The sequence below is a fragment of the Cebus imitator genome, unplaced genomic scaffold (assembly GCF_001604975.1).
Source record: "Cebus imitator isolate Cc_AM_T3 unplaced genomic scaffold, Cebus_imitator-1.0 Scaffold112, whole genome shotgun sequence".
In the NCBI taxonomy this organism is placed as follows: Eukaryota; Metazoa; Chordata; class Mammalia; order Primates; family Cebidae; genus Cebus; species Cebus imitator.
In genome coordinates, this window is record NW_016107427.1 from 2,466,513 (window position 1) to 2,481,797 (window position 15,285).

General features: G+C 59.3%; 1 protein-coding gene and 1 pseudogene across 1 annotated transcript in view; both read right to left on the bottom strand.

Annotated features, from left to right (window-relative positions):
- The window catches only part of AIRE (autoimmune regulator), a 14,028-nt gene extending 5,963 nt beyond the window's left edge, over positions 1-8,065 (bottom strand). The window contains exons 1-10 of the mRNA XM_037741989.1: positions 7,671-8,065; positions 6,539-6,713; positions 6,139-6,294; positions 5,679-5,753; positions 4,810-4,923; positions 3,513-3,655; positions 3,251-3,331; positions 2,428-2,543; positions 1,238-1,337; positions 546-739 (exon numbers count right to left, since the gene is read on the bottom strand). Of these exons, the coding sequence (XP_037597917.1) occupies positions 546-739; positions 1,238-1,337; positions 2,428-2,543; positions 3,251-3,331; positions 3,513-3,655; positions 4,810-4,923; positions 5,679-5,753; positions 6,139-6,294; positions 6,539-6,713; positions 7,671-7,799 (1,283 nt within the window). The 5' untranslated portion in view covers positions 7,800-8,065. The remainder of the gene's footprint in view (positions 1-545; positions 740-1,237; positions 1,338-2,427; positions 2,544-3,250; positions 3,332-3,512; positions 3,656-4,809; positions 4,924-5,678; positions 5,754-6,138; positions 6,295-6,538; positions 6,714-7,670) is intronic.
- A 5,355-nt stretch (positions 8,066-13,420) lies between these two features.
- Positions 13,421-13,503, bottom strand: LOC119472691 (annotated as a pseudogene).
- Between the last annotated feature and the right edge of the window lie 1,782 nt (positions 13,504-15,285).

The window sequence follows — 15,285 nt, forward strand, 5'->3', positions numbered from 1 at the left end:
GGGGGGGATGATGTGTGGTGGGGGGATGAGGCAGGGCGGGGATGAGGAGCCATGTGGGATATGAGGCGAGGTGGGGAGGATGAGGTGCGATGGGGGGATAACGTGTGATGGGGGATGAGGCAAAGTGAGGATGAGGCACAGTGGGGGATGGGCACAGTGGTGGGGGCATGACGTGTGATGGGGGATGACGCAGAGTGAGGATGAGGCACAGTGGGGGGATGAGGCAGGGCGAGGTGGGCTCCCACTGGCACTGAGTCATCCTCCCTTCATTGTCCTGCCTTGTGCAGGAAGCAGTGATGCTCACGGCCAGGAGCTGGAGTGAGGGGAGGGTCCAGGAGCAATGAGAGAATGTGTCCGGGAGCCTCCCCTTCCCCTCACAGCCCCCCATGCTCCCCCCGCAGGCCCCCACGCTCCCCTCACAGCCCCCCACACTCCCCCCACCAGCCCCCACGCTCCCCCCACAGCCCCAGGTCCTGTGCCTCCCTCTTCTTCCATTTCAGGTGAATTCAGCCCTGTAGGTCCTGGGCTCCCACCCTGACCCCTACTCCCGGCTCACCTGCTGCCCCTCAGGGCTCACACACAGTAGGGGGTGCAAGGCCGAGGGGTCCAGCCCTGGCAGGGGGGCTGCAGGAGGCGGGGCTGGCAGGTGCTTGTAGATGAGAGCCGTGTCCATGCCGGCTGGGGGCTCCCCGAGTGGGCCCCTCGCCTCCTCTCCCGCCGACCTCAGCCCCAGGGAGAGCTGGAACCCAAGGGTCAGCATTCTGAGGGGCAGCGGGGACCTGCCTGGCACCACCTGGCAGTTGGTGACTGCTGGGACCCTGAAACCCGGGCGGCGGGTAGGGGTGGAGGCCAGCGTGGGAAAGGCCTGTGGCAGTTCCCGGCCCCTGTGGTCCTCTATCCTAACCCAGCGACGCCCGGCCCTCAGGGCTGTGGGAGGGAACGCTGGGTCTGCACGGGGCGAGCTCGGTGGCCCGCCATCTTCGCAGCAGCAGCCAGAGGAGCACAGCTCTGGGGACTTCTCAGTGCTCACCGTGCCTCCCCTGGGCGGGCCCCACAGCCGGAAGCTGGGTTCAGGCCGGCAGGAACCGTGATGGGGGCTCCGCCGCGGGAGACCACAAGGACCGGGCTTGGGCATTGGGGGTAGACAGTGCTATGGCTGGGGCAGGCCTGTCCCATAGGACTCCAGGGGGCAGGCAGACAGGAGGGGTGGCCGGACCTGGAGTGGGCGTGGCCGTACCGGGGTCTCCACAGGTGGCTCCTGGGGCTGGGGCTCCTCTGCTCGGGGCTGCATCTCAGGGACTGTCGCCTGCAGGCAGCTGGAGCACCTCCAGGTCCCACTGCTCGTGTGTCCACCAGTCAGAGATACAGAACAAGAGAGGGGATGACAGATCCCCAAACCCAAGGACGGGACCCCAGGGCTCCATAGCACCAAGTCCTTTTACAGTGGGGAAACCAAGGCACAGCGGGGAGCTGGGCAGAGACTCAGGCAGGGAAAGCCCAGCAGGGGACATTTGCCCGTGTGGAGTTGCCCTGGCCAGCGTGATCAGGGTCCCCTTGGCGTGCTTCTCTGATGAACCCCCGAATCCCCAGTGCAGTGGCCATGCCTGCCTCTCAGGGCTGGGCCCTGCCAGGGGCCTCCCCAAGCTGACTGTGTATGTCCCGGGACCCACCCCTGTTTCCTTAAGGGGAATGGCACCCTGCAGAATGGGAGGCAACCAAGGGCAGGGAGAGACAGGAAGGAGAGGGCTTCAGGAGAGGAAGGATGCCCCCCACTGTGCCCCTTATTCTAGTGACGCTGTGTGACGCTGAGACGGGGCCTGATGACAGCCACTCAGGGGCTGGGGCAGAGCCTCGCTGGAACGTGGGGTCCCCACTCCACCCAGAGCTCTTCCTCCCACAGACTGCCACGTCCTGTGGGGTTGGGGTGGGGACAGGGCCCAGTGTGCTATGCGGAGGGAGCGCTGGGGTGTGAATGCAGAGGAGGCCTCCCAGCCCCACTAAGCCCGGGGTCCTGAACATTGGTAAAGTCTCACCTGCCTTTAGGGGTGCAGCTCTGTGGCCTCTGTGCTCCCCAGCCCTGTCTGGGTGGGACTCTGGGGTGGGGGCCAGCTACTCATGAGGCTATGGGCTGGAGCCTGGGGTGGGCTCGGACCGGGTGGCATCTCCACACTGGGCCTCTGTTCTGCTTTGCTGCCCTCACGGGCCTGGTTGTCCAGGCTGGGCGGCCAGTGTGGCCAGGCCGGCAGGCAGGTGGCAGGGTGGGAAAACCTCAGGCCCAGTCCCCAGTCCCCACAACCCAGTGACCTGACCCAGAGCCCTGCTCCCTCATGGATGGGAGAGCTTCGGGGTGGCTTCCCTTCAGCGTCAGCGGGTGGAGGTGGCCGTGAAGTGGGACGCCGGTTTGCAATGGCAGAGGTGCTGGCTCACCTGGGGATGTCCCGGAGCGGCGGGGACAGGCAGGCCAGGTGGAAGGCTCGAGGGCAGCCGTCACAGCAGATGAGCTCCCCGCCGTCCCTGCACACGGCACACTCGTCCTCGTTCTTCTGGGACGGGGAAGAGAGAGATGGGATGCAGCCCCCTCCTGACAGCCACCTCCTCCCCGAAACGGCCCCCAGCAGAGTCTCTGGGGGCCTGAGCTCCTGGGCTCTGCCCTGCCCCTATGCTGCTGAGACCTGAAATTCCACCCTGACCCCCCTCTTCCTGTCCATCTCGTCTGACATACACCTGCCATCCTTAGTGGGGAGAAAACCCGGTTTCTGAGGGCTGCTGTGTTCCGGGGGCCCGGGAGCTGTACACCCCACCACACGCCCTTCCTCACAGGGCAGTGGGGCCAGGCCCAGGGAGCCCCTCCTGACCTCAGCGCCTGCTGAACCCTCCGCCCCACCCTCCTGGTGCCCTGCCTGGATGGTGTCTGCTATGCCTTCAGGGGCCTCCCAGACAGAAGCCCCCCAGTCACCCAGACTAGGCTGGTCCCAATGCAGCAGTGACGTCACTGCGCCCATCAGAGATTGCTGGGGTACAGCCCGGGCCAAACACCTGAGAGGACCTCATTTCTCTGACTTATTTAAAATAATATTATAATTGTATATTATGAGGAAAAACTGTCTATTACGGAAAAAGAGCTCTACCCTGTGGGGAGGGGCTCGGGCCCTGGTGCTCGTGCCTGAGTGCCTGGGACAAGACAGAGGCAGCAGGGCCTGCCCGAGGGGAGCTGGGGCAGACAGGGCCCTCCTGTGCTCTAGGTTGTTACCTGGTGGGGCTGGGGGTCACTGGGGAGGGCCGGAGGGGCGGGAACCCTGCCCTGCTGGCCCAGCCTAGGCTCACCTCCACCCTGCAAGGAAGAGATCGTCAGCCATGGGGGCAGCCTGGGCAGCGAGGGTGCACGTGGCTGTGGTGCCAGGCGTCTCGGCAGCAGCCCCCAGCCCCCAGCAGAGCCATTGCCCCGGAGGCCATGCTATTCCTGGGTGGGGGTATATCAGGAGCCGGGCTCCCCAGGGACAGGAGGTGCTTACGGGGGCAGCGCCCTGGGCTCCCTTGGCTCGAACCAGAGGCTTCAGGCCACCGCTGCTGCGGGCCTTGCTCTTCCCACCGGGATCTTCGAACTTGCTGGGAGTGTAAAACTCCCCCCCGACCTGGATGCACTTCTTGGAGCTCCCTGGGAGGAGACACTGTCTGGTGCTGTGTCACCCCCCCAGCAGGACCTGCCTTGGTGGTGGTGCAGGCCGTGGGCTGGGGCCTCCTAGGGACAAGTGGTGTTCCCCAGCCTGCATTCCTCCAGCTCACCCCCACCCCCAGCGACTCAGGCCCGAGGATTGTCCTGGGGCTGTCTGCACAAGGGGGTTCAATAGTGTCCCCCAAAGTTCACGTCCACCCAGAACCTCAGAGTGTGACCTTACTTAGAACTGGAGTCTTCCTAGATGTGATTAGTTAACATGAGGTCGCACTGGACCATAAGTTCAATCACTGGTGTCCTTACAAAAATGGGACACACAAGAGATAGCTGTGTGACCACAGAGGCAGAGCCTGGAGCGGTAGGGTCCTGAGCCCGGGAGGAAGGGCACGGGCACCCCCATAACAGCCAGCAGCTGGGAGGGACAAGGAAAGACTTCCCTCGAGCCCCCAGAGGAGCGCTGCCAGGACGCCTGGACCTTGGCATTCTGTTGTTTTAAGCCTCCAGCTTGTGCCAACTTGGTCCAACAGCCTTAGGAAGTCACACAGGGGCCTGGGGCCCTCCCAGAGGTGCAACACCAGGGCCCCGGCTGCCCTCGGTGTCCCCAGCCCATATCCAGCCGGGCAGGGACTGTAGATCAAATGCCCCAATGGCATGGTGGGCCTGCCGCCACCAGCCCTGCTGTGCCCTGGTCAGATGGTGCTGGTGATTGCATGGGGTCGGCGGCTGGCCAGGGTATGGGGGTGAGGGTGCTGCAGGTTGCCTACGGTATGGGGGCGAGGGCTCCGCGGGCTGTCCTGGTTGGAATGCAGACTCCCTGGAGGTCCTCATCAGCACCAGCAGAACTTTCTAAGGATGCAATCCCATGGCCCAGGAGGGCCCTTGTGGATGGATGAAGGTGATGGGGAGTGCTGTGCACACCAAGCTGGGATGCATGCCTGGACCACTGGCCTCACAGAAGACCCCCCGAAAGGGAGACGTCAGTGCCCACCCTTCTTCTCCAAAGTCAGAACCACAGGCAGAAACTCTGGCTACCTGAGCCACAGCTCTGTGCGGTAGGACCACGAGGGTGCGGAGTCCTCCTTCCATCTTGGGGCCTGGGTCTCCCCGTCAGCCGCACTCCCCACCACAGCGCCTACCCGACTCAAACACCTGCTGGATGAGGATCCCCTCCACGGCTCCTCGGGTTCCCGGGACGTCCCCGGAGGACACGGTCACAGCTCTCTGGACTGAAGCTGACATGGTCTGAATCCCTGGGAAAGGGACCACCCATTGGGGTCACCCGTGGGGAAGACTGTTTCCAAGCACATCCTCCGTGCCAGGAGCAGGTGGTACCTGGATGCAGAGGCCTCTCCTTCCAGCCAGGGCAGGCCGAGGAGGGGACCCAGTCCTGCCATATGCAGACAGCCCACAGGTAAGTGCAGAGACACGCGAATGTGTTCATGTGTGCACTCGTGTGTGTGTGTGCTGGGGGTGGTACTGTCAGCAGAGCTGGCGCATGGATAGGAAGGAATGACTAATGACCAGGCCCCCCATAGCATGGTTGTGCTGGGAGGGACACAGAGTTCCTAGTCTCTGCCCTCAGGGAGGACAGCGGTGGGCACAGGGTGTCTCTGGGGTCCAGTGCCCTGGGAAGGAATGAGAGGGAATTGGGAGGGGTCCAGTCTGCATGCAGCTGGGGGCCAGGGATGATTTTCTGGAGGAAGCAGTGTCTGGACTCATCCTGGAGGATAGGGAATGGACGGGCAGAAGTGGGGTGCCTGAGAAGGGGGTCCCAGAACCGGGGTGCAGTGGGGGCAGAGGTGACTGGCAAGATCATGCTTGGAGCCAGGGTGTCTCCTTCCTGGGTCTAGCGGTGCCGCTCAGGCCCTTGGGATGGCCCTTGCATGCCAGGCCAGCACATTCCCAGTCCCCAGGACAGGCCCTCAGAGGGCAGGCCCTGCTCTGACCCCTGACCCCTTGCCCCTGGCCAGGGAGAAGGGAGGCGCTCCCCCTGGGCCCTGCTCACCATTCCCGAGCGGAAGGCGCTGCTGCTCTGCGCTGCTCTCCGGCTTCCTGGGGGGCTTGGCCTTCAGCTGAGAGCCTGAATGGGGGAGCTGGGGGCAGCCTGGCCTCCTTCTCAGTGGGGGTAAGTGCTAGTGGGCAGGGGCCCGAGGTGGGAGAGTGTGGAGCGGGGTCCAGTCCTGGGTATTCCGGCCTCCCGTGGGTCCTTCCCTTTGAAGGGCTCTGGTTTCCCCTCAGTAGAAAGCAGATAAAACCCACGTGCCTACTTCGCCAGCCCTGGGGAGCTCAGCCTTCGGGCAGGAAGGGGCTGAGAGGCTGGTCCAGTGTGTGGGTCTAGTACCCAGAGGGGACCTCCACAGCCCCAGGCAGGCTGGCTCCACCCCAGTGAGGGGAAGCCCGGGTGGGGAGGGGGCGCAGGCTCCCAGGAAGACTGGAGCCCCCAACTGGCTTCCCCTACTGGGTACCTGGGCTGCAGGTGGTCCTTGGAGTCAGGGTGGCTGGCGCGGCAGCTCGAGCCTCTTCTGCGGCCTTCCTCTTGGTGGGGAGCCTGGGTGGCGGCACCAAAGCCTTGGGGATGGCCGGGGGCTTCCTCCCCTTCCGGGGCTGGCTGAGGTCCACATCTGCAGCTCAGGGGCAGAAGCAGGGTCCCAGCCTCAGAGTTTTCTGCAGGGGGGGCTGGGCCCCAGAACTGGACACCCTGGCCACGTGGGTGAGGCCTGGGCCCTTTGCCTCTTAGGATCCAAGCCCATCCTGGGGTATCACCCACGGCCTCCCCAAACACCACTCCAGCTCCAGTCCAGCTGGGCTGAGCGGGTGACAGCAGCTGCCCCAGGCACCCTGGCAGCCAGGCACACCAGCACCCACCTTTGGGGAAGCTGTCGAGGATGGGCTGCAGCCGGCCATAGCGCTCCACGTTGAAGTCCTTGAACAGAACCCTCCAGAAGTCCAGGATGGCTGTGGAGTCCTGGGTCAGCAGCCAGGACAGGAGGGCGTGGAAGGCCTGGGGGCAGCCCTCCTTCTCCTTCAGACGAAGTGTCTCCTGCAGTGGGTGGCATGAGGGTCCCTGCCATGGTCACCTAACCCTGCAGCCTGCCTGTCTTCACCGTGACTAAAGGGGGGCTCTCCCACGCAGAGTCACTGGAGACCTGGGCACCTCCATACCCATCTCCTCGGTTTGTGGTGGGATCAGGTGGTGACACAGGGTGTTGAGGGTGGGGGCCGGGGAAACTCGTCCTGGAGGCCATTCCTTTGGCTTGGGGGTGAGGTGTGGGGGTGGCTGGGGAAAGGGAGCCAACTTTTTTTTTTTGAGACAGTTTTGCTCTTGTTGCCCAGGCTGGAGTGCAGTGGCGTGGTATCGGCTCATTGCAACCTCCGCCTCCTGGGTAAGCAATTCTCCTGCCTCAGCCTCCCGAGTAACTAAGATTATAGGCATGTGCCACCATGCCCAGCTAAGTTTTTTTGTATTTTCAGAAGAGATGGGGTTTCTCCATGTTGGCCAGGCTGGTCTCAAACCCCCAACTTCAGGTGATCCGCCCACCTTGGCCTCTCAGAGTACTGGGATTACAGGTGTGAACCACTGCACTCGGCTTTTTTTTTTTTTTTTTTTTGAGATGGAGTTTCACTCTTGTTGCCCAGGCTGGAGTGCAATGGCGTGATCTCTGCTTACTGCAACCTCCGCCTCCCGGGTTTAAGTGATTCTCCTTCCTCAGCTTTCCAAATAGCTAGATTACAGGTGACTGCCACTGTGCCCAGCTAATTTTGTATTTTTAGTAGAGATGAGGTTTCTACATGTTGGTCAGGCTGGTCTCAAACTCCAAACCTCAGGTGATCCGCCCGCTTCGGCCTCCCAAAGTGCTGGGACTACAGGCCTGAGCCACCGTGCCCCGCCTGGGGGGACTGGAGGAACTGGGAGGCTCGGGGTGGGGTCCTCCTGGAATTTCCCTGGGGACTGCCCCTGACTCACAGGGCCTGGGGGCAGGGGAGGGCGGGGGCCCACCTGGAACTTGTCCTCGGGGACCACGTCGTAGTCAGCCAGCGCGTGCAGCAGGGGAAAGGCGCTGTCCACCGCCACCGCGATCTCCGTGCGGTGCAGCCTCAGGAGCCGGCGCAGCACCGCGTCCGCCATGGGGTCTGCTCGGGGCTGGGCGGGGGTCCCGGGATGCTGGCAGTCCCTCTCCTCGCCTCGGGTCCCCGACGGGCCTGTGGGGCGTCCGCGCCGGCTGTGCACCCGTGTCCCCCGCCTGCCAGCCCCGCGCACCCCTGTTATACCCCCGTGACCAGGCAAAGCGCAAAGGTAGCTCCACCCGGTGCCCAATCAGGGCCAGAGCCTCAGCCTCCCTGCGGCGGGGACGCTTCCGTGTGATGGAGGCGCTGCTCTCCCTCACCCAGCCTGACTCACCCACCGGGGCAACTGCCTTGGGGGCTGGGGACTGAGACTTGCTCTGGGCGGGGCTCAAAGGCCTCTGGCTTCCACAATGTGGCCCTGGCCTGCCTCCCCGAGGGCCCTGCTGGAATGTGGCAAAGCCGGGACAGCTGCCCTCGGTGGGGAGGCTCGGTGCTCAGGGGCCTGACAGGGGCTGCCGGAGTGCACTGGCCCCTCCAAGTGGCCTGCATGAGCCTCCACGGAGGCTAGATTGGGGTGGCGTCCCTGGGGTACCTCCACACAAGCTGAGAGCCCCACTCAGGGGCCCACCTGGGGCTGTGGGAGGAGCCGGATGCAGGGTCCCAGTCTGATGGAGGAGACTGTAGGGCTGGTGTCCCACCCTAGGCAGCTCCTGATTTCGCCACCCTAGGCTGGCCGTGTGACACCAGGCAAGTCCTTTCCTCCTGTGAGCTTCGGTTCCCTCATCTTCAAAAGGGGTATATTTGCCTGGGGATGGAGGTTCACATTGACCCCACCTACATCCTTCCTCCAGGTGCTTTAGAAGGAAGGCAGCTGGCCCCATGGTGGAGGCCCTGGGCGTGGCCCTGAGTGTGAGCTCCTGAGGGGCCTTCCTAGGACCAGTGACAGAGGCTGAGGGACACTGTGGCTCAGACAGGAGCTTCAGGGGCATCTGGGAAGACGTCCCAGAGAGGAGCTACAGTGGACAGGAGATGAGGGTCTCAGGTGGACGTGGGTGGGGACAGTGCCCCCAGTAAAGCAGGAGCAAGGGCAGAGGCCTGGGGCCTGCAAGGATGCTGAACCCTTGGTGGCCCCGCAGGCATGGCCTCGAGGGGGCTGGCCTCAGCGGGAGGCCTTGGTGACATAGACCCCTTGTCTGTGCGGTCAGACAGCGAGGCAGGCCCTGTGTGCAGGCTGCAGAGAACCACAAAGGACTCTGGGTACAGTGTTCCCCCTAAGCCTGAGAAGGAAGCGCCCTGCCCAGTATGGGTCAGGGCTGAGGAGTGACAAAGGTACCAAGAAGCCTGAATCTGGGCAGCATTGGGCTGGGGTGACTGACGCAGTGAGAGATGCCACCAAGATTCCCGCGTGGGCAGGTGTGCCGTTGGTCGTTGGGCAGCCAGAGTCCGGGATGGGGAGCAGTGGGCACCTCTCCTCTGGACCAGGGCTCGATCTCAATTTCTCCTTCTACCTCCAGCTCCAGCGTCCCCCTGAATGTTCTGCACGTGCTGAGATTCCTCCAGAAAAGACTCCAGGGGTGCTTGATAACAAACCTGGAAGGTGGGGCCAAAGGTGGTGGCCGAGGTGGTCAGCCTGGGTTCAGGTGCTGGGGTTGTCCTGGAGGACAACCTGTGGGGGAGGGGGTCCGTCTCAGACAGCCAGGGGTGGCTGTGGAGTGTCAGGCAGTGCGGAGTCGGGGTGGGAACAGGCTGGCTGAGGTATGGTGTGCCCCAGGAGCTCTGAGCTGGGAGCAGGGCCCTCTCACTGCCCATGTCTGGGTGTGTGGAGCGCCCAGGAGCGCTGAGCTGAGAGCAGGGCCCTCACGCTGCCCATGTCTGGGTGTGTGGAGCGCCCAGGAGCGCTGAGCTGGGAGCAGGGCCCTCACGCTGCCCGTGTCTGGGTGTGTGGAGTACCCAGGAGCGCTGAGCTGGGAGCAGGGCCCTCACGCTGCCCATGTCTGGGTGTGTGGAGTGCCCAGGAGCGCTGAGCTGGGAGCAGGGCCCTCACGCTGCCCGTGTCTCAGTGTGTGGAGTGTGCTCTCTCACTCCCTGCACTGTGCCTTCTGCAGACCCCGCCAGGGAAGACCCTCCTGGGCCGCCCTGCAGGTGCCCACTCCGAGAGGCACATCCTGTCCCTAGCTGGGCCAGGCCTCAGCTCACCGGGTTTCCTGCCCTCTCCCCTGGAGTTCTGTATTTATGGCAAAAATATTTAGAATAAGCACAAGCCAGGCCGGGCGCGGTGGCTCAAGCCTGTAATCCCAGCACTTTGGGAGGCTGAGGCGGGTGGATCACGAGGTCAAGAGATCGAGACCATCCTGGTCAACATGGTGAAACCCCATCTCTACTAAAAAATACAAAAAATTAGCTGGGCATGGAGGTGCGTGCCTGTAATCCCAGCTACTCAGGAGGCTGAGGCAGGAGAATTGCCTGAACCCAGGAGGCGGAGGTTGCGGTGAGCCGAGATCGAGCCATTGCACTCCAGCCTGGGTAACAAGAGTGAAACTCCGTCTCAAAAAAAAAAAAAAAAAAAAAAAGGAATAAGCACAAGCTAAAATCGCACAGAAGCCCCGCTCTGCACGGGCCCCTGCCTGCCCTTGAAACACCCCGTTCTCCTTGCTCCTCTGTGGTCAGGGGTCTCACCAGGGGAGGGCTTACTAACATCAAGTTCAATGGCAACCCTCAGGCCCACGGGCTCCACTGTCCATGCAGAAAGGTCCCGGGGTGCCGGGGAACGGCACACACAGCTTTGGGATGACCGGCTCCCCTCTCTCCTGTGAGGCCGTCCTGCCCTGAAGTCACTCCGGGCGACCTGGTGGCTCTTCTCGCCCCAGGTGGTTAAGTGGGTCAGTGGAAGCCTTCGCCCAGAGGTAGGTCAAGGGGAATTAAAAACTGAAAAGCAACATCCAAGCCTGCACTTCACTTATTTATTTTTTTTTAAAAAAAAGATGGGGTTTCACCATGTTGGTCAGGCTAGTCTTGAACTCCTGACTTCAGGTGATCTGCCCGCCTTGGCCTCCAAAGTGCTTGGATTACAGGCGTGAGCCACCACGCCTGGCCGCATTTCACTTTTTTTAAAAGACCTGAAATCTTTGCGGGTGCACCTGTATTACCGGGCTGGGGCCTGACCCCTGTGGGCAGGTGTCACCCAGCCTCTTGCATGGAGATTGACAAAGAGGCTCTTGTAGAATTCTGGACTTTCCACCATGCTGTGGGGCTTTCCATCCCAGCCCCTTGCCCCGGGGCAATCCAGAGCCACCAAGGCTCTCTGGAGGAGGCCCTTGTGACACAGACCCCTGGAGGGGAGTGAGGGGCCAGGGGCTTGGCCCTGTCTTCAGTGGGGCTGATGCCTTTGTGGGGCTGAGCCTCAGTTTCCCCAAGAGGTGCCTGGGCAGCAGAGCTTTGGGACAGTATTGGGCTCCATACCTGAGCCCCGTGTCCTCAGATGGAGCAGAAGGGCTCAGCAGCCCCTTCTCCCACATGCATGCTGTGCCCTAGGACGCCTGCAGGCCTGGCATGCCCGGGCTGGGCCCTGAGAGCTTTGTGATTCTGCTCACTCCATCAGCAGAATGGTCTCCTTAGGTCTTCATCGGGATTGGTGCCATCCACAGATGTGGAAACTGAGGTCCACTGTGGGGAAGAGCTTGGCCAGAGTCACGAAGCTGCTAAGGGGCAGAATCATGACTCAGGCCTTGATGTACGGAGGACAGAAGCTCTCCAGGTCCAGGCTCCTGCTGTGCTGGGTGCCCCTCGGGTGCCCAGGTCACATCAGGTGTTCCCAGCCTGCAAAGACAGCGGGCACTGCTCTGGTGATGCATGCAGAATTTGGGAGACGCCAGGTCCCAATGGCAGAGCAGGGCAGGGGCTGGAGGGGGCTCAGCCTTGGCCCCTCAAACAAGCCTGGATTCTGTGCCTTCTCCCCTGCTGCAGGTGGAGGCTTGTGGAGCCCTGGCCAGGGCCCTAGGCCCTGCCCCCACAGCCTGGCCAGGTGGTCTGGCATCAGGGGAGGTGTGAGTCTCTGGAGGACACTTTGTGAGGACCCTAGAACCCTCCTGGCCACCAGCTTCCTCACTAGGCCTCAGTTTACCCACTGTGGAGAGGAAGTTGCCTCTGCTTGTTGAGGGCGGGATGGCCATTCCACATGGGTGTCCAGGTCTGGGAGGCAGCCCTGAGCACCAGTGAGCTCCCATGCACCCCTGCTCAACCTACGGCATGAGAGTGGGGTCCCTGTTCTCTCCCCTGCCACTCCTCTTGCCTCAAACCTGCCCCCCTGGCTGTGCCTCAGTTTCCCTGGTCTGGCCTCTCCACTGCAGTCCACGGTGGGTATGTGTCAGACAGCATCGCTCTTCTTAGTGAACTAGGGGACGGTGGTGACAGAGATTCTCTTCCTTTTTGCAGAATTAACCATCCGCCTGGGAGAATTACCAAACGGCCCAGCTGGTGGGTGGGGTCCCTCTTGGTGGACAGGCCCTGGGAGAACGGAGCCCTGCCTTCTGCCCCGGAAGCCCACCTGCTATGAGGAGAACGTTGGTCTCCCCCCAACATTCGTTATGTTATATCCCCACCTCCAGGGTGATAGCAGTAGGTGGTGGGATCTTTGGGAGGTCATTAGGTCGCAAGGACTCTGCCCTCATGAACAGATTACTGCCCGTATAAAAGGAGTCTGGTGGCCGGGCACAGTGGCTCACACCTGTAATCCCAGCACTTTGGGAGGCTGAGGCAGGTGGATCATCTGAGGTCAGGAGTTCGAGACCAGCCTGGCCAGCATGGTGAAAACTTGTCTCTACTAAAAATACAAAATTAGCCAGGTGTTGTGGCTCATGCCTGTAATCCCAACTACTCAGGAGGCTGAGGCAAGAGAATCACTGGAACCCGCGAGGCAGAGGTTGCAGCGAGCCGAGATCTCGCCACTGTACTCCAGTCTGGGCCACAAGACTAAAATTCAGTCTCAAAAAATAAAATAAAATGTTTATTCAATAAGGGCACTGTCAGGAGAGTGAAAATGGATGAAAGTGAATATTTGAAATATCACATATCTGATAAGGGTCTAATATCCAGGACATATAGAGGACTCTTAAGACAATCCAATTAAAAACTGGGCGAAGGACTAAAATAGACACGTTTCCAAAGAAGGCAGGCACATGGTCACCAAGCACATGAAAAGATGCTCAGCAGCTTCAGTCACCAGGGAAGTGCAAACTAAAACCAAATGAGGCTGGGCACGGTGGTTCAGGCCTTAATCTCAGCACGTTGGGAGGCTGAGGCGGGTGGATCACCTGAGGTTGGGAGTTCGAGACCAGCCTGACCAACATGGAGGAACCCAGTCTCAACTAAAAATACAAAATTAGCCTAGGGTGGTGGCACATGCCTGTAATCCCAGCTACTCAGGGGGCTGAGGTGGGAGAATCGCTTGAACCCAGGAGCAGAGGTTGTGGTGAGCCAAGATTTTGCCATTGCACTCCAGCCTGGGCAACGAGAATAAAACTCCACCTCTAAATAAATAAATTAATTAAAAAGCCGGGCGTGGTGGCTTATGCTACCGCGCTTATCCCAGCACTTGGGGAGGCCAAGGCGGATGGATCATGAGGTCAGGAGTTTGAGACCAGCCTGGCCAACACTGTGAAACCCTGTCTCTTTTTTTTTCTCTCAGGTCAGACGGGTAATGTGCAGACGTCATAACAAGGTTCAAGGGTAGCACGTCTCACTCATCATGCTCATGAACTAGAAAGGATCGAAACCCGGTCCCTTAAAAAAAAAAAAAAAAAAGGGCTGGGCTCGGTGGCTCACGCTTGTAATCCCAGCACTTTGGGAGGCCAAGGTGGGCGGATCATGAGGTCAAGAGATCAAGACCATCCTGGCCAACATGGTGAAACTCTGTCTCTACCAAAAATACAAAAATTAGCCAGGCATGATGGCACACACTTGTGGTCCCATCTACTCAGGAGGCTGAGGTGGAAGAATCGCTTGAATCCAGGAGGCGGAGGTTGCAGTGAGCTGAGATTGCGCCATTGCACTCCATCCTGGTGACAGAGCAAGACTCTGTCTCAAAAAAAAAAGAATACATAAAAAAAAAATACAAAATTAGCTGGGCATGGTGGCGTACGCCTGTAATCCCAGCTACCTGGGAGGCTGCGGCAGGAGAATCGCTTGAATCCGGGAGGCAGACGTTGCAGTGAGCCGAGACTGTGCCACTGCACTCCAGCCTGGGTGATGGAGGGAGACTGTGTCTCAAAAAAAAAAAAATTCAAGCGAGATAGCACTTTACCCCATAGGATGGCTATTGTCAAAGAACAGAAAATCAGTTTTATTCTTGTTTCTTTGGGAAGAATGTAGAAAACCTGGAACCCTCACAAGTTGCTGATGGAAACCAGAAGTGGTACAGACACAGAAAACGCTTTTGCAGTTCCTCAAAAAATTAAATATAGAATGACTATATGATCTAGCAAGTTCACTTCTGGGGATACACCAAAAAAGAAATGAAAGCAGGTATTCAAGCAGAAGCTGGGACACAGGTGTGCATAGCAGCAGCATTTACAACAGCCAAATGTCCATCCACAAAGAATGGATGGACAGAATGTGGTGTGAGCACAGGACAGAATACCATTCAGCTGTAAATACAAATGAAGTACTGAGACATGCCGCAATATGGTTGAGCCTCAGAAACATGACGCTACGTGAGCCACACACGAAACAGCCACCTTGTACAATTTCATTCATAAGACATTCACAGAACAGGCAAATCTGTAGAGACAGAAAACAGATGGGTGGTTTCCAGGGGATGTAGAGAAGAGGAAGTGAGGAGTGACTATTTAATGAGTATGTGGCTTCCACTTAGAGTGGATGGAAAAGTTCTGGAACTAAGGCAGTGGTGTCTGTTGTACAATATCATGATGCAATAATTGCCACAGAATTTTAAACTTTCATATGGTGAAAATGGTAAATTTCATGCTATGTGAATTTACAATACAAATTAATTAATGAAAAACATATTTGTCTGGGTTGATTTCTGGGTTCTCTGCTTCGTTCCATTGATCTATGTGCCTATCTGTTTACCAGCATCACAGTCTTGATTACTGTAGCTATATAATCAATCTTGAGACCTATTAAACTGATTCCTCACTTCATTCTTCTTCTTTTTCTTTCTTTCTTTCTTTCTTTTTATTTATTTATTTATTTATTTTATTATTATTATTATTTTTTGAGACAGAGTCTCACTCTTTTGCCCAGGCTGGAGTGTAGTGGCACAATCTCGGCTCACTACAACCTCTCCCTTCCAGTTTTAAAGCAATTCACCTGCCTCAGCCTCCTGAGTAGCTGGGATTACAGGTGCCCACCACCACACCTGGCTAACTTTTGTATTTTTAGTAGAGATGGGGTTTCACCATGTTGGCCAGGATGGTCTCAAACTCCTGACCTTGCGATTCCCCCACCTTGGCCTCCCAAAGTTCTGGGATTACAGGTGTGAGCCACCGAGCCCAGCCCACTTTGCTTTTTTTCTTTTTTTTTTTTTTTTT